The following is a 26,139-nucleotide window of genomic DNA, read 5'->3' as shown; positions in this document are numbered from 1 at the left end:
AGGGAGGTGATAGGCAGGAAAGGTGCAGAAAGAATAGGGGAAAACACAATGGGTAGTAGAAGGAGGCGGAACCATGAGGGAGGTGATAGGCAGCTGGGGGCGGGGGCAGAGTGAAACTGGGATGGGGGAAGGGAGGGTATGTACCGTCTGGGTAGTCTCCAGCCTCTTGGTATGAACATAGAATTCTCCGACTTCCGGTAATTCCCTCCCCCTCCCTTCCCCTATCTCTATTTCACTCTGCCCCCTCCCCCAGCTGCCTGTCACCTCCTTCATGGTTCCGCCTCCTTCTACTACCCATTGTGTTTTCCCCTATTCCTTCTTCACCTTTCCTGACTATCCCCTCCCTGCTTCCCCTCCCCAACCCCTTTATCTTTCCCTTTACTGGTTTTTCACCTGGAACCTACCAGCCTTCTCCTTCCCACCCTCCCCCCACCTTCTTTATAGGGCCTCTGCTCCTTCCCTCTACAGTCCTGATGAAGGGTTCCGGCCCGAAACGTTGACCGACCTTTTCCACGTATGCTGCGCGACCTGCTGAGTTCCTCCAGCGTGTTCTGAGTGTTGATCTGACCCCAGCATCTGCAGATTATTTTGTGTTTACAAACTCACTCCCTGCTCCCTGTTGACAAATACAGTACTGTGCAAAAGTCTTTGGCACCCTAGCTATCTATATGTGCTAAGACTTTTGCACAGTACTGCACAGTGAATTCTAATATGGAGTAAAGCTCTCTCCACTAGCCCTAATACTGTAGCTTAATGCCTCCCACAGAATCAGGAGGAAGATTCCATCTCCTGATACTTTTATATTAATTTCTAATATTAATATCGCACCTTTCATAATCTCAGAGGTCCGAATGCCCTTTAAAATATAACCTCTATTTCAGAGTAATGAGATGTGGCTGCCATTATGTCCATAGTAACCCTCCACAAATAGCAGTACCAAATTGAGTCACATTTCAGACTGAGACCTTTCATCATGATTCAACTTGGATAAATCATGAGATCTGCAGTCTGCTGAAGGCCAGATCTGAGGCATTCAGGTCTGGTGACCACCTAAGATACAAGAGGTCTAAGTCTGAGTTCTGGAAAACCATCTCATGGGCAACGTGGCAATTCCAACTAAACTTGAGTCAATGACGGATGCTGGACAGCTGTGGCAGGGCTTGAATGCAAAGTGAAATCAAGCGACATAGGTGACAACAGAGCTTCACTCTCAGACGAACCGAATGCCTTCTATGCTCGCTTTGGCCAACAAAACGCCCAAACTCCCACAGCCCCTGATGACCCTGTGATTTCAGTCTCTGAGGCTGACGTGAGAACGACCTTCAGGAGGGTGAACCCACAGAAAGCATCCGGCCCAGATCCGGGTACTAAAGTTTTGTGCTGATCAACTGGCTGGAGTATTCACTGATTCCTTAACCTCTCAGTTCAGCAGTCTGAGGTACCCACCTGCTTCAAGCAGACTTCAATTATACTGGCACCTCAGAAGAACGTGGTGACCTGCTTCAATGTCTAACGCCCAGTGACACTCACTTACATCCACCGAGGTGAAGTGCTTTGTGAGGTTGATGATGAAGCATATCAACTCCTGCCCAAGAACTGACTTGGATCCACTCCAATTTGCCTACTGGAACAACAGGTCTACAGCAGATGCCATTTCATTGGCTCTTCCTCAACCCTGGAACATCCGGACAGCGAAGATGCATACATCAGGATACTCTTTTCATCAACTACAACTCAGCATTCAATACTATCATCCCCTCAAAACTAATCAATAAGTTTCAAGACCTTGGCCTCAATACCTCCTGTGCAATTGGATTCTCAATTTCCTTTCTTGCAGACCCCAGTCTCTCCGGATTGGCAAAAACATCTCCTCCTCCACGATCTCCATTAGCACAGGTGCACTACAGGCCTGTGTGCTTAGTCCCCTGCTCAACTGGCTTTACACTTATGACCATGTGGCTAAGCACAGCTCCAATGTCATATTTAACTTTGCTGACAACAAAACTGTCATTGGCCAAGTCAAAGGTAGTGACAAATCAGCATACAGGGGAGAGATTGAAAATCTGGCTGAGTGGTGCCACAGCAACAACTTCTCTCTCAATATTAGCAAGATCAAGGAGCTGATTATTGACTTCAGGAGGACAAAACCGGAGGTCCATCAGTAAGTCCTCATTGGGGGATCAGAGGTGGAAAGGGTTGGCAACTTAAATTACTCAGTGTTATCATTTCAGAGGACTGTCTTCAGCTAAGCATGCAAGTGTCATTATGAAGAAAGCTTGGTAATGCCTCTACTTCATTACAAGTTTGTGAAGATTCAGCATGACATCTAAAACTTTGACAAACTTCTGTAGATGTGAGGTGACTGGCTGCATCACAGCCTGGTATGGAACACCAATCCCTTGAATGCAAAATCCTACAGAAAGTAGTGGATATGGCCCAGTCCATCTCAGGCAAAACCCTCCCATCTCCCATTGAGTAATAGTTATTGCAGGAAAGCTGCATTTGTCCTCAGGGACCCCCACCACCCAGATGCTTCTCACTGCTGAAAGCAGGAAGAAGGTACAGGAGCCTCAAGATCCACACCACCAGGTTCAGGAACAGCTATCACCCCTCAACCATCAGGAAGGAGGTACAGAAGCCTCAGGACCCACACCACCAGGTTCAGGGACAGTTATTACCCCTCAACCATCAGGAAGGAGGTACAGGAGCCTCAGGACCCACACCACCAGGTTCAGGAACAGTTATTACCCCTCAACCATTAGGCTCTTGAACCAGTTGGTAGAGCATACTTGATGGGCTCTTGACCTTCACTTAAACTTACTTGCCCCAACACTAAACTGTCCCCACAACCGATGGACTCACTTTCAAGGACTCTTCATCTTGTGTTCTCGATATTTATTGCTTATTTATTTATTATTATTTCTTTTTTTCTTTAGTATTTGAAATGTTTGTTGTCCTTTGCATATTTTTTGTTTGTCTGTCCTGTTGGGTGTGATCTTTCATTGATTCGATTATGGTTCTTGGACTTACTGAGTATGCCCACAAGAAAATGAATCTCAGGGTTGCATATGGTGATGTGCATGTACTTTGATAATAAATTTACTTTGACCTTTGAACTTTGAGAGTCAACTGTTTATTCGCTTCCACAGATACTGCCTGCCCTGCTGTGTTCCTCCACCATGTTGTGTGATTTCCAGCATCTGCAGAATATCTGGTGTTCAGCAGTGGAAAATTCATCCCATATCTGTTGTTTATTGGTGCTTTAGGATAAATGTAGACCAGCAAAATGTCCTGGCAATGAGTTTATTTGCTTATTTAGCTAGAGATATAGTCTGACACCAGGCCCTTCTGGCCCAATTGGTTACACACATGTGACCAATTAACCTGCTAACCCACACATCTTTGGAATGCAGGAGGAAACCAGAGCACCCAAAGGAAACCCACAAGTCACAGGGAGCGCGTACAAACTCCTTACAGGCAGTGGTGGGAATTGAACCCGGGCCGCTGGTGCTAACCACATAACAACTCTCTAGTATTTGATCTAGCCCTCTCCTCATGTCCTTCTCAACTGGTTTGGCACATAGTAATCCATAGAACTAGACCCTCAACATCAGTAGTATCACCTGCTGAATATTTACACAAGAAAACCCAAGTCCAGGTTTCAGGCCCAAAGACCTTCCCGAGGCTCGTTGTGGATTCTGGGCTCCATTGATTTCAATAGAGTTCAATGCAATTACATTATTATGCCACACATTCAGAGTGGTAGATGAAGTCGCCCATCTCAAACACTATGTTGCCAATGAAACCAAACTAAACGCAGCACAGGATAGACCACACCAGACAATAACTTTGCCCATGAACCGTATTTCTTCAGTAATCACGATTAATTTTTACAAATTCAAAGATTCAAATCAAACTTCATTGAACTCTTTGGTTACACAGCAGTTTAATAACCTCTGAAAGCCATTAATCTATTTAGATTAGGGTTAGGTTGCTGGAGTTTAATAGAATGAGAGGGGATCTCATTGAAACCTATTGAATATTGAAAGGCCTAGAATGGATGTGGAGAGGATGTTTCCAGTAGTGGGGGAGTCTAGGACCAGAAAGCACAGCCTCAAAACAGAGGGACATCTATTTAGACCTGAGGTGAGGAGGAATTTCTTTCGCCAGAGGGCAGTGAATCTGTGGAATTCATTGCCGTAGGTGGCTGTGGAGGCCAAGTCATTGGGTATATTTAAAGTGGAGGTTGATGGGTTCTTGATTAAGTCAGGCTGTCAAAGGTTACAGGGAAAAGGTAGGAGAATGGGGATGAGAGGGAAAATAAATCAGCCATGATGGAATGGCGGAGCAGACTCGATGGGCCAAAAGGCCTAATTCTGCTCCTGTGTTTTAAGAGACAGGAGAAGAATGAGGCCATTCGGCCCAGTGAACCTCCTCCACCAGAGGGATAATAAATCAGCCATGATGAAATGGCAGAGCAAACTCAATCAGCCTAATGGCCTAATTCTGCTCCTAATTCTTACGATTATGATTATAATTAATTGGAGCAGTAGCATAACAGTCAGTGGAGCATTTTACAGCATCAGTGGCCCAAATTCAATTCCTGCCGCTGTCTGTAAGGCGTTTGTACATTTTCCCAGTGACCATGTTGGTGCTCCACTTTCCTTCGACAAACGTACATCCTGAAGATATACAGTTAGTTTTAGTCGGTTGTGGGCATGCATTTTGGCACTGGAAAGGTGGCACGTCCTTGGATTGTGTTGGTCACTGACACAAATGAAGCATTTCACTGGATGGTTCGATGTTCTGATGTACAGTATTGTGTAAAACTCTTAGTACTGTAGTAATTTTATATATCTCACTGCACTGCGACCACAAAATAAACACATTTCATGACATGTGTGAGTGATGATAAACCTGATTCTGATACGGGTCTGTATTGTGGACTGACAGTGGGAAGGGGGAGAGGGAGAGGGGAATCATGGTTGGGGAAAAGGGGAAGGGAGAGGGGAGGGAGCAGGAAGCATCAGAGAGACATTCTGTAATGATCTATAAATCAATTGTTTGGAATCAAATGACCTTGCCTGGTGTCTCAGGGCTGGGTGTGTCTGCACCCCCCCCCCCCCCGGCACTCCTTCTCTGTTTCCTGTCCCACATCATTCCCAACATCCTTTGCTTGCACCAGATTTATAAACTCCCTCTCCGCTCCACATTGATAAAATACAAAAGTAATGTACAAAAGCCTTGGGCACATGTATATAGCTAGGGTGCCTAAAAATTTTGCACGGTGCTGCTTTACAAGAAACAACATTCAAAGTGTCTCGCACTTTTCAGGGTGTGTAAAAATTTCCTGCTCTGAGCAATGCTTGGTCTGTGCAATTGTAAAAAGATAGGGAGAGCGTTGCTTGTATTTAGTTTTTCTTAAGCTTCTGAACTATATTTTATATATCAATGCAAATTTTACTTTGTTTTTATTTTTAACAAGAACTGTTTCACCCAACCCTGAGAATAAATAACTCAGGGATTTCGAATAAATAGGTCACAGTGTCACCTCAGCAGTGATGCCGGAGTAATTTTCAATGCATAAGCACACCAGCGATTTGATCAGAGGAGCTTCACTTCATTTGACATTCGCCAGAGTTGTTCAGTCTCCCAATTAAAGATAAAGATTAGCTTTATTTGTCACATACACACCGAAACATGCAGTGAATTGCATTGTTTGCATCGAAGCAAATCAGCGAGCATTGGGCTGGGCTTGCAGTGCCTACGTTAATGTGCCCACTAATCCTAGCCTATACGTCTTTGGAATGTGGGAGGAAATCCGCATGGTCACATGGAGAACGTACGTTGGCGGGAATTGAACTCCAATCAGTGATTGCTGGCTATCAGTGATCAGTGATACCCTTTTGCACAGTACTATTCATATTTTGATAATAAATTTACTTTGAACTTTAAGCTTAGAACTTTGAACTTGCCTTTCTCTCTTTCAGGGGTGTGGTTCGGATCGACATCAACCTGGAAAGCCTGGATATTGACCAGTGTTCCACCGGGAATGGGTGGTTTGCAGATTCCCATTGGTGTGATGTCAACACCACAGAGGTAGGGCAGCTGAAACCTGGAAATGGAAGTCTGCGGCAGAATCAACTATGTGATTCAAATTAAAATGTGATGAAGTTTTCACAAAGCATTCAAAATGGTGCTGAGCTGCATTGTCCATTGGGTTCGTGGCTCAGGCTTAACTTCTTAGGTTCGTAGGGATGGTTTTTGGGGACAACGCAGGGAGTTAGGGGTCGGGTAAGGAGTAGGTACAAGGGTGAGGGGAGTGAGAGGTCGGGGCAGTAAATGAAGAGCTTGGGGAAGGAGCCAGAGGTCAGAGTTCAGGTTAGAGCGCTCCAAAGTTGGTGGCCATAATCCCCGAGTAAGGATGTCCAAGGTCCTGTAGGCCCCGAGAACCAGGCCAGACGATCCCTGAGGTCGGTGAGTGCTGGAGTCAGAGGTATGAGGTCCGCTGGCTGGTGATCCCTGAAGTCAATGCGTCCTGAGGTTGGAGGTCAGAGGTCACTGAGTCACAGGATTGGAGTCCCAAGGTCAGTCAGCAGGTCCTGAGATTAGAGGCCTGTGATCAACGAGTCCTGGGGTCAAAGCCCAGAGGTCAGCAGGTCTGGTGGTCGAAGACTGGAAGTCAAAACCATAAGGACAGTGAGTCCGGAGGTCGAAGACTGGAAGCCGAAGCCCTGAGGTCAGTGAGCCTGGAGGCCAAAGACCGAAAATCAAAGCCCTTGGGTCTGCGAGTGTGGAGCTACTGTCTGAAGATTGGAGGCATAGGGATGGCCAGTCCTGGAATTGGAGGCCCTTCTGTGTGCGTGTAGGTGGGGGAGGGGAGATAGAAAAGGGTTCGGTTTGTTGTTGCTGTTGTTTGTGTCATCCTGCTGAACATGGTGGGCATGCCACAGTGCTGTGCAGAAGTCTTAGGTACATTCATATTGCTTGGGTGCACACAGTACTGCAATGGTCAACATGGAGCAGAGAGCCAGTTTGTAATTCCGGCGGGTGTGAAGGTTGTTGGGAATGGTGAGGGTGGAGTGTCATGGGAGGGGTGTGGGACAAGTGGCAGAGAAGGAGAGCCAGGGGTGAGGGGGGTGCAGACACACCCAGCTCTGAGACACCAGGCAAGGTCGTTTGATTCCCAAACAATTGGACTATTGTTCACTACAGAATGTCTGTCTGGTGCTTCCGGCTCCCTCCCCTCTCCCTTCCCCTTTTCCCAACCATGATTCCCCTCTCCCTGTCCCCCTTCCCACTCTCAGTCCACAATGGAGACCCGTATCAGAATCAGGTTTATCATCACTCACATATGTTTCTTGCCTGCCGGTGACATGTAGAGTCATTGTGAAATGTCATGCATTAAACAGCTGAATCACATTCTCAAAGTCAGAAAAAGTCAGAATTAAAATTTATCATCATCAAACTATGTATATATTACTTTGAAAATAAACAAATACAAAAAAGCTATACCGGAACAAACAATGATATGCAAAAGGAAACATTGCCACCATTGACTGTAAGGAGATTGTATGTTCCTCCCAGGACGGTGTGAGCTGCTTTTCTCCCACGTTCCTAAGACGTCCGGGTTAGTAAGTTGTGGACATGCTCTGTTGGCAATGGAAGCATGACGATACCTGCAGCTTTCCCACAGCACATCCTCGGACTGCCGGCTGATGATGCATACAGCACATTTAGCTGTATATTTTAATGTTTCAATGTCATCATTATGTGCCTGGTTGTCTGAGGTGAGCAATCATGGTCTTTCCATGACCATGATTGTTCTTGACAAATATTTTTACAGAACTGGTTTGCCTTTGCCTTCTTCTGGGCAGTGTCTTTACAAGACGGGTGACCTCCAGCCATGATCAATACTCTTCAGAGATTGTCTGCCTGGTCTCAGTGGTTACGTAGCCTCCTGGTAAGCCTCAGGCTCACTCACCTCGCTTTCGTGCAGGGGGAGCAGCCTTCAGCCCCGCCAAACTGGGTAATCAAATTTGTGTGGATGCTGTGTGATGTACCCCACCCTGCCAAATAACAGACAGTACACCATATACAATTAAATGATTACATTTTATAAGTATTTCTTGGTGATGGGTTAGTAGAAACAAATACAATAAAGGCATCAAATCAGTAACTCTATCAGTTCTGTGCACAAATAATTCGTTGGAGCTCTTACAGAACCGGGTCCCCTTTTCCTCCAGTCGATGTCCTCCGAACTTCGTGGACCCTCAAATGGGACCACCCTTGGTGGTCGACCGAACGCTCTACTCGAGTCTGTCCTCGTCTCCTCTCCTTGTCAAAGACCCTGGGCCTTGGACTCTCACTCGGGGTCCGATCCATCGCCCAGCTTACAGCATCGTGTCTCCTCTCTCTGACCCCATCCGCCTTCTGCCCCAAAGCCCGCGAAAACAATAGCTTACAGACACGCAAGAAAGAATAACGTCTATCCCAATTGGTTAGCAAATGAATACAATTCTCGTTATCAGTAATTATAACCCAAACAAGCTGCTACCATTAACTCAGCAGTTAACATTACAGCCATTTTATTATAACATAACAAAGAAGCTATTTTATTAGCCTTAGCAGTAACATAAAAGAAGAAACCCCTTACAGTCATATAACCAGGACTTGTGATCTGCACCGGCTGCTCATATGACCATCCACTACGTCCTCCCACGTTTTCATGTGACCTTGATCAGGGTGGGGGTGGTGGTTTAAGCAGGTGCTACACCTTGCCCAAGGGTGACCTGCAGGCTTGCGGTGGGAAGGAGTACCTCACACCTCCTGTGGTAGAGATGTATCTCCACCCCACCACCCTTTCAATGTATATGTGATATATAATGCTAATCTTTAAATGTAATAAACATAACGATGCCAGTGCAAGGTGAGAGAGAGAAAAGGAAATACTATAAGACCATAAGACGTAGGAGCCGGATTAGGCCATTCGGTCCATCGAGATTCTCTGCCATTTCATCATGGCTGATTTACTATCCCTCTCAACCCCATTCTCCTGCCTTCTGCCCATAACTTTTGACACCTTGATGCAGCAAGAACCTACAGTGTCAGCCCTCGCTTTAAATGTACTCAATGACTTGGCCTCCACAAGCATCTGTGGCAACGAATTCTAGAAACTCACCACCCTCTGGCTAAAGAAATTCCTCCTCATCTCTGATTTAAATAGACGTCCCTCTGTTCTGAGGTTGTGCCCTCTGGTCCTAGATTCTTCCACTGTAGGAAATATCCTCTCCATGTCCAATCTATCCAGACCTTTCAATATTTGATAGATTTCAATGAGAACCCCCTCATTCTTCTAAACTCCAATAAATAAAACCATCATAAGCTCCTCACCTATCATCCCACTAGCCTCTGCATCCAGCACATCATTCTCCAGAACTTCCGCCATCTCCACCAAGCACATCTTTCCCTCCCGCCCACCTTATGCTTTCCACAGAGATTGCTCCCTTGTCCATTTGTCCCTCCCCACTGATCTCCCTCCTGGCACTTATCCTTGCAACACCTGCCCTTACACCTCCTCCCTCACTACCATCCAGGGCCCCAAACAGTCCTTCCAGGTGATCCGACACTTCAGCCGTGAGTCTGGTGGGATCATCTATTGCACACGGTGGTCTGGGTGTGACCTGCTGTATATCGGTGAGACCTGATGCAGATCAAGAGACCGCTTCGCTGAGCACCCACACTCCATCTGCCAGAAGAAGTGGGATCTCCCAGTGGCCACCCATTTTAATTCCACTTCCCATTTCCATTCCAACATGTCAATGCATGGCCTCCTCTACTGTCGAGATGAGGCCACACTCAGGTTGGAGGAACAACACCTTATATTCCGTCTGGGTAGCCTCCAACCTGATGGCATAAACATCGATTTCTCAAATGTTCGGTAATGCCCCTCCCACACCACCTTCACCATCCCATCCCCTTTTCCCTCTCTCACCTTATCTCCTTGCCTGCCCATCATCTCCCTCCGGTGTTCCTGTCCCTTTTTCTTTCTTCTATGGCCTTCTGTCCTCTCCTATTGGACTCCCCCTTCTCCAGCCCTGTATCTCTTTCACCAATCGACTTCCCAGCTCTTTACTTCAACCCTCCCCCTCCCGGTTTCATCTATCACCTTGTGTTTCTCCCTCCCCTCCCCCCACCTTTTAACTCTACTCCTCATCATTTTTTTCTCCAGACCTGCTGAAGGGTCTTGGCCCGAAACGCCAACTGTACTCTTTTCCATAGATGTTGCCTGAGTTCCTCCAGCATTTTGTGTGTGAGCTCCTCATATGTTAACCCTTTCATTCCTGGAACCATTCTCGTGAACCTCATCTGGACGTTCTCCAATGACAGCACATCTTTTCTTCGATAAGGGTCCCAAAACTGCTCACAATACTCCAAGTGCAGTCCGACCAATATCTTATAAAACCTCAGCATTACAACCAGGATGCAATGTGATAAGAAACACTGAAATTGAAAATTGTTTTAGTTTGCTTTAGGAGTTGGCGAATAATTTCTATTTATAGAAGAGATCTATTACATTAATCAAATATTAAGGGAAGTCCAGTGCCTGATATTTTGCCTCAAAGCTGTATTATATAAAGAAAAGAAATATTCTCAGAAAAATTGGCTTTGACATTTAAATTAAAAGATACAAGAGCAAATATTGAGCTTGGTTTTCATGATACATATGAATGCTGTATTGCTTAGGAGCCCTGTGTTCTCTGAGCTACACACACAAAAGTCATTGAAACCTATCAAATATTGAAAGGCCTAGAGAGAGTGAACGTGGAAAGGATGTTCCCTATAGTGAGGAAGTCTAGGACTAGAAAGCACAGCCTCAGAGTTCAAGGATGTCCCTTTAGAACAGAGATGAGGAGGAATTTCTTTAGCCAGAGGGTGGTGAATTTGTGGAATTTGTTGCCACAGATGGCTGTGGAGGCCAAGTCATTGAGTATATTTAAAGCAGAGGTTGATAGGTTCTTGATTAGTCAGGGTGTTGATGGTTATGGAAAGAAGGCAGGGGAATGGGGTTGAGGGGGATAATAAATCAGCCATGACGAAATGGTGGAAGAGGCTCGATGGGCTGAATGGCCTAATTCTGCTTCTTTGACTTAAGGTCTTCTGATGTAGTGCTGGAGGAACTTAGCAGGTCAGGCAGCATCATAGAGGGGAATAAACAGTCAATGTTTTGGGCTGAGACCCTTCGTCCAGATGACCTAAAACGTCAACTGTTTCATAGATGCTGCCTGGCCTGCTAAGTCCCTCCAGCATTTGTGTGCCGCTGGTGAGGCTTAGCGACTGCTTGCTGGTGGCAATTCCAAAAAAGAAAACAACAAAATACTTTATTAATCACACTTTTTCTGGTAAGCAATCACTGCAAACAACAGCCTGTAACTTCCCTGTTTGCTTACTTCTATTATTTGCATGATTTGCTTTTTCCTCTCTTCGCGCATTGGATGTTCAAAGGGCTTCTTTGGTTTTAAAGGTTCTATTGGGTTTCCTTGTTTTGTGGCTGCCTGTATTGGGACAAATTTCAAACATGCATAAAGAATACATTCTTTGATAATAAATGTACTTTGAACTTTGATCTGCAGAATCTTTTGTGCCACTGTTTTCTCTCCGCTTTCTGGCGATCTTAAACTTTCTCTTCAGGTTCTCGGTGCATTTTTATATCACTAATGCAGCAAATGCAACACAGTGGTGCAGCACTTAGCACTGCTGCCGCACAGGTCCGGTGACCTGGACTCAGCTCTGACCTCCGTGCTCTGTGAGAGAAGCCTGCACCTTCTCCCTGTGACTGCGTGTGGTTCCCCACACACATCCTCGTTGCTATCATCAGGCAGGAGGTACAAGAGCCAGAAGATCAACAGCAGCTGCCATCAGGTCCTTAATAATGGACGCCGCCTTTCTGAGGCATGGTCTATTGAAGGTGTCCTTGATGCTGGGGCGGCTGGTGCCAAAGATGGAGCTGGCTGAGCTGACAATTTTCTACTGCGCTTTCTGATCCTGTGCAGTGGAACCAGTGACAATGCTCTCCGTGGTACATCTGTAGAGATCTGCGAGTGTCTTTGGTGACACACCAAATCTCCTCAAACTCCTAATGAAATATAGCCGCTGCCGTGCCTTTCTTTGTAATTGCATCGATATGTTGCATATATTATGGATTCTGGTTAATTGGGCCATTGTTTAATTGGGGCAGCTGCTTATTTGGTCTTTCTAGACCATTTCTGACACCTCCCTCCCCTTTCTAGATCTTTCTGTCTCTGTCTCTGGAGACAGCTTATCCACTGATGTCTACTATAAGCCTACTGACTCTCACAGCTATCTGGACTATTCCTCTTCTCACCCTGTCTCTTGCAAAAACGCCATCCACTTCTCGCAATTCCTCCGTCTCCACCACATCTGCTCTCAGGATGAGGCTTTTCATTCTAGGACAAGGGAGATGTCTTCCTTTTTTAAAGAAAGGGGCTTCCCTTCCTCCACTATCAACTCTGCTCTTAAACGCATCTCCCCCATTTCACGTACATCTGCTCTCACTCCATCCTCCCGCCACCCCACTAGGAATAGGGTTCCCCTGATCCTCACCTACCACCCCACCAGCCCCCGGGTCCAACATATTATTCTCCGTAACTTCCACCACCTTCAACGGGATCCCACCACTAAGCACATCTTTCCCTCCCCCCCTCTCTCTGCATTCCACAGGGATCGCTCCCTACACAACTCCCTTGTCCATTCGTCCCCCCCATCCCTCCCCACCAATCTCCCTCCTGGCACTTAATCATGTAAGCGGAACAAGTGCTACACATGCCCTTACACTTCCTCCCTTACCACCATTCAGGGCCCCAAACAGTCCTTCCAGGTGAGGCAATACTTCACCTGTGAGTCGACTGGGGTGATATACTGCGTCCGGTGCTCCCGATGTGGCCTTTTATATATTGGCGAGACCCGACGCAGACTGGGAGACCGCTTTGCTGAACATCTACGCTCTGTCTGCCAGAGAAAGCAGGATCTCCCAGTGGCCACACATTTTAATTCCACATCCCATTCCCATTCTGACATGTCTCTCCACGGCCTCCTCTACTGTAAAGATGAAGCCACACTCAGGTTGGAGGAACAACACCTTATATTGCGTCTGGGTAGCCTCCAACCTGATGGCATGAACATCGACTTCTCTAACTTCCGCTAAGGCCCCACCTCCCCCTCGTACCCCATCTGTTACTCATTTTTATGCACACATTCTTTCTCTCACTCTCCTTTTTCTCCCTCTGTCCCTCTGAATATACCTCTTGCCCATCCTCTGGGTCCCTCCCCCTTGTCTTTCTTCCCGTACCTCCTGTCCCATGATCCTCTCGTATCCCTTTTGCCTATCACCTGTCCAGCTCTTGGCTCTATCCCTCCCCCTCCTGTCTTCTCCTATCATTTTGGATCTCCACCCCCCCCTCTTCAACTTTCAAATTCCTTACTCACTCTTCCTTCAGTTAGTCCTGATGAAGGGTCTCGGCCTGAAACGTCGACTGCACCTCTTCCTACAGATGCTACTTGGCCTGCTGCGAATTTCCAGCATCTGAAGAATTCCTGTTGTTTGCTTATTTGGGACAACTCTTAAAGAACAAAAACTGAGAAAATAGCGGGAATTCTCTTCAGTCATTTGGGATACTATGCCACTTAATTAGGGCAGGAAACTGTTGCCAAACAGTTTCTATCTAGCATCAGTCATGTGAACTTGTGTTGGACACTACACCGTGCTTGGAGTGAACAGTTTTTAAATAGCGTCAGTTGCATATGCTTGTGTTCAAGAAACACCAATTTTTGTCATTAATATTTGGCAAGAAATAAGCAGTAAGGCCATTCAGAACTGTGTTGCTCACTGCGGTTTCAAGCATTGAGGCTTGGAGATATCAGAAAGAGCCAGGATTGAAAATGAAACAATTTCACTACTTCAACATTAGGAACTATGAAGAATTTGAAGGTATCAACAATCATCTTGAATGTTACAATGAAAATGAAGATTTGGCACATACAGTCGTCAAAAGCATTGTATGAAGGCAGGCCATTATCTGTACTAGGTGTCTGCACTGATTTTGTTCATTTGTTGTCAATCAAAAGAACACAGCAGTGAAGACTGAATGAATTCCTCTGTCAATAACTATTAGGAGCTAATACACAGCTTTATAGTACTGTAGTAGTACCTGTAGTGTTCCAATTTGTTCTGTATTTCACTGAAATACATAATTTGTTATTCATTTAAACAGTAATTTGTCTTTTTTTAATACCCTTTTAACTATTTTCATGAAACTTCGGCTATCTGAGGCTGTTATGTTTTGTAACTTCAAAACATTAAACTAATTCAAAGGAAAACAGAGAGCTGACAGATGCGAGTCCTAGGTTGTTTAATTTTAGCAAAGTGCAGACATATCATGCAGTAGTGCCATGGCATATGCAATCCACGTATTTTTACCAATAACCTGTAGTGAATTATTTAAGTGAACAGGACAGTTTAATCAAATAATATATTTACAATATTACTAAAATATTAAATATACAACAGAGGCAGCTGCTTAACTGGGCCAAAATGTACTGGTCTTGATGTGTCCCAATTAACAGAATCCACTGTATATAGCATTGAGTAGAGGGTCAACATGATTATATTGAATGGTGGCGCAGAATTGAAGGGCTGAATGGATTCTTCCTGGCTTCTAGTTTTTCTATATTTCTCTCTCTGTTGTGATTTAACAATGTTTCTTTGGTACAGCGCTTATGGCTAATTTGTTTATTTTTTTCAATGTATCGAGATGAAGTGAAAAAGCTTTTGTATGCATAACATCTAGACAGACCATTTCCTAAACACCAGAGATTCTACAGATGCTGGAAATCCAGAGCAAAGTGCGGAAGGAACTCAGCAGGTCAGGCAGCATCTATGGAGGGGAATAAGCAATAGATGTTTCGGGCCGAGACCCTGAGGTTCCTCCTGCAGTTTGGGATAGTGGAGTTAGGCTGGGCAACTCTTCCTTGACTGGCACAGCCATGCTGTGCCAAATGATCTCCGTCTGTGCAATAAATGTTTTGTGAGTTCTTGGTTTTCATTTTATGAGGAGGAATGTGAGAGGTGGGAAAGATGTTGCCAAGGTTGTGTTCATTCATGTGATAGCAGGTACTTCAGTAGAAATAGAACCTGGACGTGAATCAAGAGGAGGCAAGTCATGAGTCCCAATACCATGTTCTCTCCTAATTAGGGTGCTAATCCACTGCTGTTAAAAGTGTCCTAACTGGTTGCATGGTGGTCTGGTACAGCAATTTGGATGCACAGGAAGAAAGCAAGGATGTAATGCTGAGGCTTTATAAAGCACTGGTGAGACCTCACGGGAGTATTGTGAGCAGTTTTTGGCCTCTTGTCTAAGAAAGGATGTGCTGACATTAGAGAGGTTTCAAAGGAGGTTCATGAGAGTGACTCCAGGATTGAAAGCCTTATCATGTGAGGAGCATTTGATGACTCTGGGTCTGTACTCACTGGAATTTAGAAGAATGAGGGGTGACCTCATTGAAAACCAATTGAATGTTGAAAGGTCTCGATAGAGTGGGTGAGGAGGATATTTCTTATGGTGGAGGAGTCTAAGACCAGAGGATACAGACTCAGAACAAAGAAACATCAATTTAGAACGAAGGTGAGGAGAAATTTCTTTAGTCGGAGAGTGGTGAATCTGTGGAATTCATTGCCACAGGAAGCTGTGGAGGCCAAGTCATTGGGTATATTTTAGGCAGAGGTTGATAGATTCTTGGTTAGTCAGGGCATGAAGGGATACAGGGAGAAGGCAGGAGACTGGGGCTGAGAAGGAAATGGATCAGACTTGATGAAATGGCAGATCAGAGTCAATGGGCCAAGTGGCCTAATTCTGCTCCTATATCTTATGGTCTTATGCTAACAAGCTGAAGAGAGTGATGGACCCTGCCCAATACATCACAGGTACATCCTTCTCCACCATAGGCACAGCCTCAGGAATGCAACGTCCATCATCAAGGATCCCCACTGTCCAGGCCATGCCATCGCAGCGGATCAGGAGAGCCAGGTTCGGTCCTGACCACGGGTGCTGCCTGTGTGGCGTCTGTCTGCTTTTCCTATGGCCTCCTGAGCTTCTCCCAATCCTCCTGATTGTTCTGAAGTGAGCTGGTGGATTAAATATCCACTGTAAATGATCCCTTATAATACACACGAGGAGGCAAAGGATCAAAGATGGAATGTGTGTGAGAGAGAGTGAAACTTCAGGGCAGTGGGGAATAAAGAGATTGGGATTGGAAGTGATGGGATTGCTGAAGTTCAAAGTGAATTTATTATCAAAGTACATATATGTCACCATGTACAACCCTGAGGTTCATTTTCTTGTGGGCATATTCAATAAATCTGTAAAATAATAACCATAATAGAATCATGAAAGAACACCCAACTAAAGTTTTCAACCAGAGTGCAGAAGACAACAAACTGTGCAAATACAAAAAGAAAGAAATAATAATAATAATGAATAAATAAGCAGTAAATATTGAGAACATGAGATGAAGAGTCCTTGAAAGTGAGCCATTGGTTGTGGGAACATCTCAATGATATGGCAAGTGAAGTTGAGTAAAGTTACCCCCTTTGGTACAAGAGCATTATGATTAAGGGGTAGTAACTGTTTCCAAGTTGGGAGCTAGCAACTCAGGGGCAAATGGCCTTACCAGTGTTATAGTAAATAAGAAATAGACATCACGAGAAGAGCAATATAGTGAGAAATTAAGAAATTATAAAATCTGGGAACTTCCCAAAGTATTCCTGGTAAATGTCAGTTCCCAATTGATTCTACGGCATTGGAATGGACAAGTAGCAGTAATACTGTGGGTAAGTAGCGGTTAGCACAATTGCTTTACAGCACCAGTGATCATTGTTTGGGGTTCAATTAGCACCAATGTCAGTAAGTTTGTATGTTCTCCACGTGACAGCGTGGGTTTCCTCCGCATGCTTCTGTTTTCTCCCACATTCCAAAGATGTACAGATCAGTGGGCACACTAATGTAGGCACTGGAAGCTTGGCGACACCCGTGGGCAGCCCAGCCTAATGCTCGCTGATTTGATTTTATGTAAACAATGCAATTCACTGTATGTTTCGGTGTGTATGTGACAAATGAAGCTAGTCTTTATCTTTAATTGGGAGACTTAACAACTCTGGCAAATGTCAAATGAAGTGAAGCTCCTCTGATCAAATCGCTGGTGTGCTTATGCAGTACAGTGCAATATATAAAATTACTATAGCACTGTGCAAAAGTCTTAGGCGGCCTAGATATATATATATATATGTGCACAGTACCGTATGCACATCAAACAAAAACAATGGAAAAAGTAAAATGTTTTGACTAGTTGGTGTCAGCATTCAGCAGTCCAGCAGTTTATTAACAATGGGCTACCAACTTCCATTCTGTGTTTATTGTTACAATTTGTAACAGTGTTGCAACTTGATACACTGACAATGCAAATACATTGAAGCTATAAAATATTTCAAAGCAAAGGTTGTGGTGTGTTTATTGTTTAGAAAACTTATGGTTTATATTCATTAACACACAATTAATTACAAGGTATTTCACAATTATATTAACATAGATGTCAAATTTATATTAAAATAGATTTCAAAATCATATTACCATAATTACAAAATTATATTAACATTATACAGTGTAAAAGAAAATTGCAGCTGTGAGGCAACAAAGGCTATGTGCACGGGAGTATTTCAGTTACTGTGCAGCCACACACCCACCCAGCTTAGAGGGAACAGTGAACAATAAAGATTCTGCAGATGCTGAAAATGCAGAGCAACAGATGCAAATTGCTGAAGTAACTGAACTTGAATTTAAGGAATATACATAAAATGCTGGAGGAACTCTGCAGGTCACGCAGCAGCTATGGAAATGAATAAACATTCGACATTTCAGGCTGAGACCCTTCTTCAGAACTTGAAAGGAAGGAGGAAGATGTCAGAAAAAGATGGTGGGAGGGGTGCGGAAGAAGTATAAGCTGCAAAGTAATAGGTGAGAACAGGTCTTTTTCCATTCCCCATTCTGGTTCCCCTCTCACCCTTTCTCTTCCTCTCACCTGCCCCTCCTCCCCTTTCTCCCATGGTTCACCCTCCTCTCCTATCAGATTCCTTCATCCTCAGCCCTTTGCATTTTCCACTTATCACCTCTCAGCTTCTTATTTTATCTCCCCTCCCCCACCTACCCAGTCTCACCCATCACCTGCCAGCTTGTACCCCTCACTATCTTATTCTGGCCTCAGCCCCTTCAGTTCCAGTCCTGACGAAGGGTCTCAGGCCTGAAATGTCAACTGCTTATTCCCCTCTATAGTTCCTTCAGCATTTTATGTACATTGCTTAAATTCAACTTCAGTTTATTGTCATTCAACCATGCACATTCATTCCACCAAACGAAACAACATTCCTCTGGACCAAGGTGCACAGCACAGCACATATAACACACATACACAACACATAAAGTAATATTGCCACCAGTAGCAGTGGCAGCGAAGCAGGCACTTCAGAAGTTTCTCCAGATATTCCTCCATGCTTCTCACGGCTGTCTCCATCAAATCAGGATTGTGCATGACATCCAATGAATACACAGTCAACGTTTTGGGTTAAGGCCCTCCTTAGGGGCTCAACACAACCGAAGCATGTGGTGGGGCACAGCCTGCAAGTTCACCACACATTTCAGCAACAACATAGTATGCCCACCACACTCAGCCATACAAAACCACCAGAAGCATCACATCCACCTCCCTTACACACACACAGACAGGCCTCCAACCTCAGGATAGGCCACCTCCAGGCCTCCAGTCCTTGGCCCCGGACTCTCAGGATGATCCATCAAATGGAATGTATTCCAAGCCAGTCTTGCACATCTAGAATCACTGGCAAATTTGCCTTTGAACTTGAGAATGTCTGATTCAACATTTAATCTCCAAGCTTAATCTGACGTTTTGATTGTCTGTGATGACATAGAATAATGTTAGTGCTATTGGGGAGGCTTTAAACTAGATATACAGGGGGATGGGAACCAGAGTGCCAGAGCTGACAGTGTGGCTGGGGTGAAAATAAATTGTTAAAAGTTCAAGCAAATCCGCTAATAGAATGGTTGTGAGTGGTGGTAAAAATCTTCTGAGGTGTATATATTTCAATGCTAGGAGTATTGCGGGGAAGGTGGATGAGTTGAGGGTGTGGATTGACACGCGGAATTATGATGTTGTAGCAATTAGTGAAACTTGGCTACAGGAGGGGCAGGACTGGCAGCTTAATATTCCAGGGTTCCGGTGTTTCAGATGTGATCGAGGCAGAGGAATGAAAGGTGGGGGGGGATAGCATTGCTTGTTAGGGAAAATATTACAGCAGTGCTCAGGCAGGACAGATTAGAGGGCTTGTCTCCTGAGTCCTTATGGGTGGAGCTGAGAAACAGGAAAGGTATGGCCACATTAGTGGGATTGTATTACAGACCACCCAATAGTCAAAGAGAATTGGAAGTGCAAATCTGCAGAGAGATAGCAGGCAACTGCAGGAAACATAAAGTTGTGGTGGTAGGGGATTTTAATTTTCCATATATTGATTGGGTCTCCCATACTGTTAGGGGTCTAGATGGTTTAGAGTTTGTAAAATGTGTTCAGGAAAGTTTTCTAAATCAATATATAGAGGGACCAACTAGAGGGGATGCAATATTGGATCTCCTGTTAGGAAACGAGTTAGGACAAGTGACAGAAGTCTGTGTAGGGGAGCACTTTGGTTCCAGTGATCATAACACCATTAGTTTCAACTTGATCATGGACAAGGATAGATCTGGTCCTAGGGTTGAGGTTCTTAACTGGAAGAAGGCCGAATTTGAAGAAATGAGAAAGGATCTAAAAAGTGTGGATTGGGACAGGTTGTTCTCTGGCAAGGATGTGATCGGTAGGTGGGAAGCCTTCAAAGCAGAAATTTTGAGAGTGCAGAGTTTGTATGTTCCTGTCAGGATTAAAGGCAAAGTGAATAGGAATAAAGAACCTTGGTTCTCAAGGGATATTGCAACTCTGATAAAGAAGAAGAGGGAGTTGTATGACATGTATAGGAAGCAGGGAGTAAATAAGGTGCTTGAGGAGTATAAGAAGTGCAAGAAAATACTTAAGAAAGAAATCATGAGGTTGCCTTGGCAGTCAAAGTAAAGGATAATCCAAAGAGCTTTTACAGGTATATTAAGAGCAAAAGGATTGTAAGGGATAAAATTGGTCCTCTTGAAGATCAGAGTGGTCGGCTATGTGCGGAACCAAAGGAAATGGGGGAGATCTTAAATAGGTTTTTTGCGTCTCTATTTACTAAGGAAATTGGCATGAAGTCTATGGAATTAAGGGAAACAAATAGTGAGATCATGGAAACTGTACAGATCGAAAAGGAGGAGGTCCTTGCTGTCTTGAGGAAAATTAAAGTGGATAAATCCCCGGGACCTGACAGGGTGTTCCCTCGGACCTTGAAGGAGACTAGTGTTGAAATTGCAGGGGCCCTGGCAGAAATATTTAAAATGTCGCTGTCTACAGGTGATGTGCCGGAGGATTGGAGAGTGGCTCATGTTGTTCCGTTGTTTAAAAAAGGATCAAAAAGTAATCCGGGAAATTATAGGCCAGTAAGTTTAATGTCGGTAGTAGGTAAGTTATTGGAGGGAGTACTAAGAGACAGAATCTACAAGCATTTGGATAGACAGGGGCTTATTAGGGAGAGTCAACATGGCTTTGTGCGTGGTAGGTCATGTTTGACCAATCTATTGAAGTTTTTCGAGGAGGTTACCAGGAAAGTGGATGAAGGGAAGGCAGCGGATATTGTCTACATGGACTTCAGTAAGGCCTTTGACAAGGTCCCGCATAGGAGGTTAGTTAGGAAAATTCAGTCGCTAGGTATACATGGAGAGGTGATAAATTGAATTAGACATTGGCTCGATGGAAGAAGCCAGAGAGTGGTGGTAGAAAATTGCTTCTCTGAGTGGAGGCCTGTGACTAGTGGTGTGCCACAGGGATCAGTGTTGGGTCCATTGTTATTTGTCATCTATATCAATGATCTGGATGATAATGTGGTAAATTGGATCAGCGAGTTTGCTGATGATACGAAGATTGGAGGTGTAGTAGACAGTGAGGAAGGTTTTCAGAGCCTGCAGAGGGACTTGGACCAGCTGGAAAAATGGGCTGGAAAATGGCAGATGGAGTTTAATACAGACAAGTGTGAGGTATTGCATGTTGGAAGGACAAACCAAGGTAGAACATACAGGGTAAATGGTAAGGCACTGAGGAATGCAGTAGAACAGAGGGATCTGGGAATACAGATACAAAATTCCCTAAAAGTGGCGTCACAGGTAGATAGGGTCGTAAAGGGAGCTTTTGGTACATTGGCCTTTATTAATCAAAGTATTGAGTATAAGAGCTGGAATGTTATGATGAGGTTGTATAAGGCATTGGTGAGGCCAAATCTGGAGTATTGTGTTCAGTTTTGGTCACCAAATTACAGGAAGGATATAAATAAGGTTGAAAGAGTGCAGAGAAGGTTTACAAGGATGTTGCCGGGACTTGAGAAACTCAGTTACAGAGGAAGGTTGAATAGGTTAGGACTTTATTCCCTGGAGCGTAGAAGAATGAGGGGAGATTTGATAGAGGTTTATAAAATTGTGATGGGTATTGATAGAGTGAATGCAAGCAGGCTTTTTCCACTGAGGCAAGGGGAGAAAAAAACCAGAGGACATGGGTTAAGGGTGAGGGGAGAAAAGTTTAAAGGGAACATTAGCGGGGGGCTTCTTCACACAGAGAGTGGTGGGAGTGTGGAATGAGCTGCCAGACGAGGTGGTAAATGCGGGTTCTTTTTTAACATTTAAGAATAAATTGGACAGATACATGGATGGGAGGTATATGGAGGGATATGGTCCATGTGCAGGTCAGTGGGACTAAGCAGAAAATGGTTCGGCACAGCCAAGAAGGGCCAAAGGGCCTGTTTCTGTGCTGTAGTTTCTATGGTTTCTATGGTTTAATAGGCCATTACTGATTCTTTTATGTGATTTACAGATATTCCCCGGACAGTCTGTACGTGCCAAAGTTTCAAGTAATAATTAATTTAAATGCAGCTTACGGTAGTCAGGATGTCACGACATCCTCACTCCTGTCCTGATGAAGGGTCTCGGCCCGAAACATGGACTGTTTATTCATTTCCATAGATGCTGCCTGACCTGCAGAGTTCCTCCAGCAGTTTGTGTGTGTTGCTCTGGATTTCCAGCATCTGCAGACTTTCTCATATTTATGATTTGATCCTCACTACTGTGTTTGTCAGTCCTTGTTATTTATAGTTTTTTATAAATTCTTTTGTAGTTCTTTATTTTCCCGTAAATCCCTGCAAGAGAATGAATGCCAGAGTAGAATATGGTGACAGTGATCTACTTTGATGATAAATTTACTTTGGACTTCGAACACTGTGGGAGTTTGCAAGTAGAAACTATTAATTTTTAGTTCTACATTTTGATAATTTTTGTATTATTATTTATTTACCTCAGGCTGTGAAATTAGTGATTAGGTCTTGTCACTAGGACAGCTAGCTCTTTACTGATTATTGGAATGTTTACTGTTTTCCTGTGCTGTGCACGACATGCATTTTGTATGATATTTTGTTAACTTATTTGAGGTAGGTTTTTGTTTTATGTGCTGTGTGTGATATACGTATGGTGCGTGCACTGTGGTCCGGAGGAGCGTTGATTTTATTGTGGTTGTATACACATACAGTCCAATGATAATAAACTTGAACCCGAACTTGAACTTGATTAAATGCAGTCCTGTGCCATGTCTGTTATGAGACTCATATATTTTTTTTAAAACTTAGAGATACAGCACAGTAACAGGCCCATGCTGTCCAAAGTGCCTGCAGCGCCCAATCACACCCATGTGACCAATTAACCCACTCTCCCGTACATGTGGGAGGAAACTGGAGCACCCGGCGGAAACCCACATGGTCACAGGGAGAATGTATAAACTCCTTACAGAGAGAGGCAGGAATTGAACCCGTGTCACTAGCGCTGTAATAGTATTACGCTATAGTGTTCCGTTTCTCTCAGTATGGCAAAAGTTGCTCTGCAGAAGTGGTTAAACTACTCGATTGGTATCTAAATGCTTCTCACCTTGGTCTAGAGACAAAAGCTGGAACCCCCACACCCTGAGCTGGGGAGATTAAATTCCAATAATTAAATACATTTAAAATGAAAATCTAATGTTGGCAATAATAACCATGAAATTAACAGATTGGGGTTAAAACATCACTTACCTCCCTATTATCCCCCAGGGAAGTGTATCTGCCGTCTTATATATTACTCAAGACCCATCAATATTACAAGAGCGGAGCGATTAGTTAAGGCAATAAACCCTGACTTCATTGCTAATGTCCATAAACAGTGAATGAATTAAAACGAGTGATTAAAGTGAACTCCAAACTTGAATTCAGAACCTCACAAGAAAGAAGAATTCTAGGTTTAGTTTATGTTAAGTTTATTGTTAAAGAAATGCCAAATTCTTTCTAAAAATACCTTAAATTATCAGTTAAGAGGAACATCAGAGAGAGATACCACAGAGAGAGAGAGAGAGATAGAGATACCACACAGAGACAGTGACACAGAGAGAGACAGACAGTGACAGAGAGAGACAGAGAGACAGAGGCAGAGACAGACTCAGAGAGAGAGAAAGGGAGATACACACACAGACAGAGAGAGAGAGAGAGGCAGAAAGATAGAGAAAGAAAGATGGAGACTGACAGAGACAGACTGAGAGATGGGGAGGAGGGAGAGGGACAGAGAGAGGGAAAGAAAGAGAGGTAGACAGGGAGACAGAGAGTGAGAGACAGGGAGAGACAGAAACTTAGACCTCGTGATTTCCCAGAGTTCTTTCCCCACAATTGCTGGCTGTTCCTTTAGCTATCTGTTCTCTAATCTCTAAAATTCTTCCCAATTCTTTCTGCTGCTTTAAGACCCCACAAAACAGCCAGCATTTTTCATGCTGTCAGCAAATTTCGTTTTCAGAAAACTTTTCATCAGCTATTAACCTCTTTAAATATCAGCGTTGTTTATTTTATAACAGCACTGTGAAACACCCTGCAATGTTTTACAACATTAAAGGCACTATATAAATGCAATTTGTTGTATTTAATACCTGTAGATGTGAACATATACTGTATACTTTCCCATCTGTAGCTCAGGAAGAAATGGAGCATTCAGTCTCCAAACCATCACTGCAGTGAGTTTAATGTTCCAGTTTGAAATGACAGTACGGTGCTAAAGTCGTAGGCCTATATACTGCATATAGCTGGGATGCCTAAGTCCTTTACACGGTACTGTAGTAATCTTCTTCTTCTTCTGTACTGCTGCCAGAAAAAACACAAATTTCATGATGTATTTGAGTGATGATAAACCTGATTCTGATATGGGTCTCTATTGTGGACTGAGAATGGGAAGAGGGCAGGGAGAGGGGAATCGTGGTTGGGAAAAGGGGAAGGGAGAGGGGAGGGAGAGAGAAGCACCAGAGAGACATTCTGTAATGATCAATAAACCAATTGTTTGGGATCAAATGACCTTGCCTGGTGTCTCAAGACTGGGTGTGCCTGCACCCGCACCTCCCCCCTCCCTGCCCTGGCGCTTTTTCTCTGCCACTTGTCCCACACCCCTCCCACAAACTCCACTCTCGCCATTCCCAACATCCTTTGTTTCCACCAGATTTACAAACTTGCTCTCCGCTTCATGTTGACAAATACGGTACTAACCCCTATTGACATCAATGGACCTGGGGTTGAGAGGGTGAACAGCTTTATGTTCATTGGCATACAAATCATCGAGGACCTCTCTTGGAAAAAAGAAAAGGGAGAGGGGAGGGCGCGGGAAACGCCAGAGAGACATTCTGTAATGATCAATAAATGAATTGTTTGGAATTGAATGATCTTGCCTGGTGTCTCAGGGCTGGGTGTGTCTGTACCCGCCCTGGCACTCCTTCTCTGCCACCTGTCCCACACCCCTCCCGCGGCACTCCACCCTCGCCATTCCCAACATCCTTTCCTCCCACCAGATTTACAAACTCGCTCTCCGCTCCACGTTGACAAATACAGTACTGTACTAAAGTCTTAGGCACCCTAGCGGTATATATGTGCCCACGACCCTTGCACAGTACTGTAAATAATCCAATATTGTCTAACTGAATGTGAGATTGCAGAATGTGTAAGGTGAAGGAGAAGACTTGATACCTGCAATACATACACACAAAATATCTGTTTATTAAGGATAAATATAGTTATCAGAACCAAAGTGATTATGAGGAATAAAAACAGAAAATGCTGTTAAAAATTATGTAGTTATTTATGTAAGAAATATCCATACTTTATATGCAGTAGAAGTGCAAAAGAGAGTATCAATAGTGAGGTCGTGTTCGTGGGTTCATTGTCCGTTTGGAAATCTGAAGGCAAAGGGGAAGAAGCTGTTCCTATCACATGGACCGTGTATCTTTAGGTTCCTGTACCTCTTCCAAATGGTAGCAATGTGAGGAAGGCATGATGGGGGCCCTTTCATGATGGGAGCTGCCTTTTGAAGATCTGGATGTGCTGACATTGGAGAGGGTTCAGTGGATATTCTTGAGAATGATTCTGGGAATGGAACACTAAAATTCAGAAGAATGATGGGGGATCTCATTTAAACCTATCAAATATTGAAAAGCCTAGGTACAGTGGATGTGAAAAGGATTTTTACTTTGGTGGGGGAGTCTAGGACCAAAGGGCACAGCCACAAAATAGAGGGACGTCTATTTAGAACACAGATGAGGCAGAATTTGTTTAGCCAGAGGGTGGGGAATCTGTGAAATTCATTGCCATAGTCAACTGTGGAAGCCAAGTCATTGGGTGCATTTAAAGCAGAGATTGATATGTTCTTGATTAGTCAGGGTGTGAATGGCTATGCGGAGAAGGCAGGAGAATGGGGTTAAGAGGGAAATGGATCAGTCATGATGCAATAGCGGAGCAGACTCGATGGGCTGGATGGCCTAATTCTGGCCCTATATCTTATGGTCTGATAA

General features: G+C 44.2%; 1 protein-coding gene across 1 annotated transcript in view; it reads left to right on the top strand.

Moving 5' to 3' along the window:
- LOC134340648 (metabotropic glycine receptor-like) overlaps positions 1–26,139 on the top strand; it is a 209,551-nt gene that overhangs the window by 58,799 nt on the left and 124,613 nt on the right. Inside the window, exon 2 of the mRNA XM_063038104.1 lies at positions 5,991–6,099. Within this exon, the coding sequence (XP_062894174.1) occupies positions 5,991–6,099 (109 nt within the window). The remainder of the gene's footprint in view (positions 1–5,990; positions 6,100–26,139) is intronic.

This window comes from Mobula hypostoma, chromosome X1 (assembly GCF_963921235.1).
Source record: "Mobula hypostoma chromosome X1, sMobHyp1.1, whole genome shotgun sequence".
Lineage (NCBI taxonomy): Eukaryota > Metazoa > Chordata > Chondrichthyes > Myliobatiformes > Myliobatidae > Mobula > Mobula hypostoma.
The sequence above is the reverse complement of the archived record's forward strand: the minus strand, read 5'-3'. Positions and strand labels throughout refer to the sequence as shown.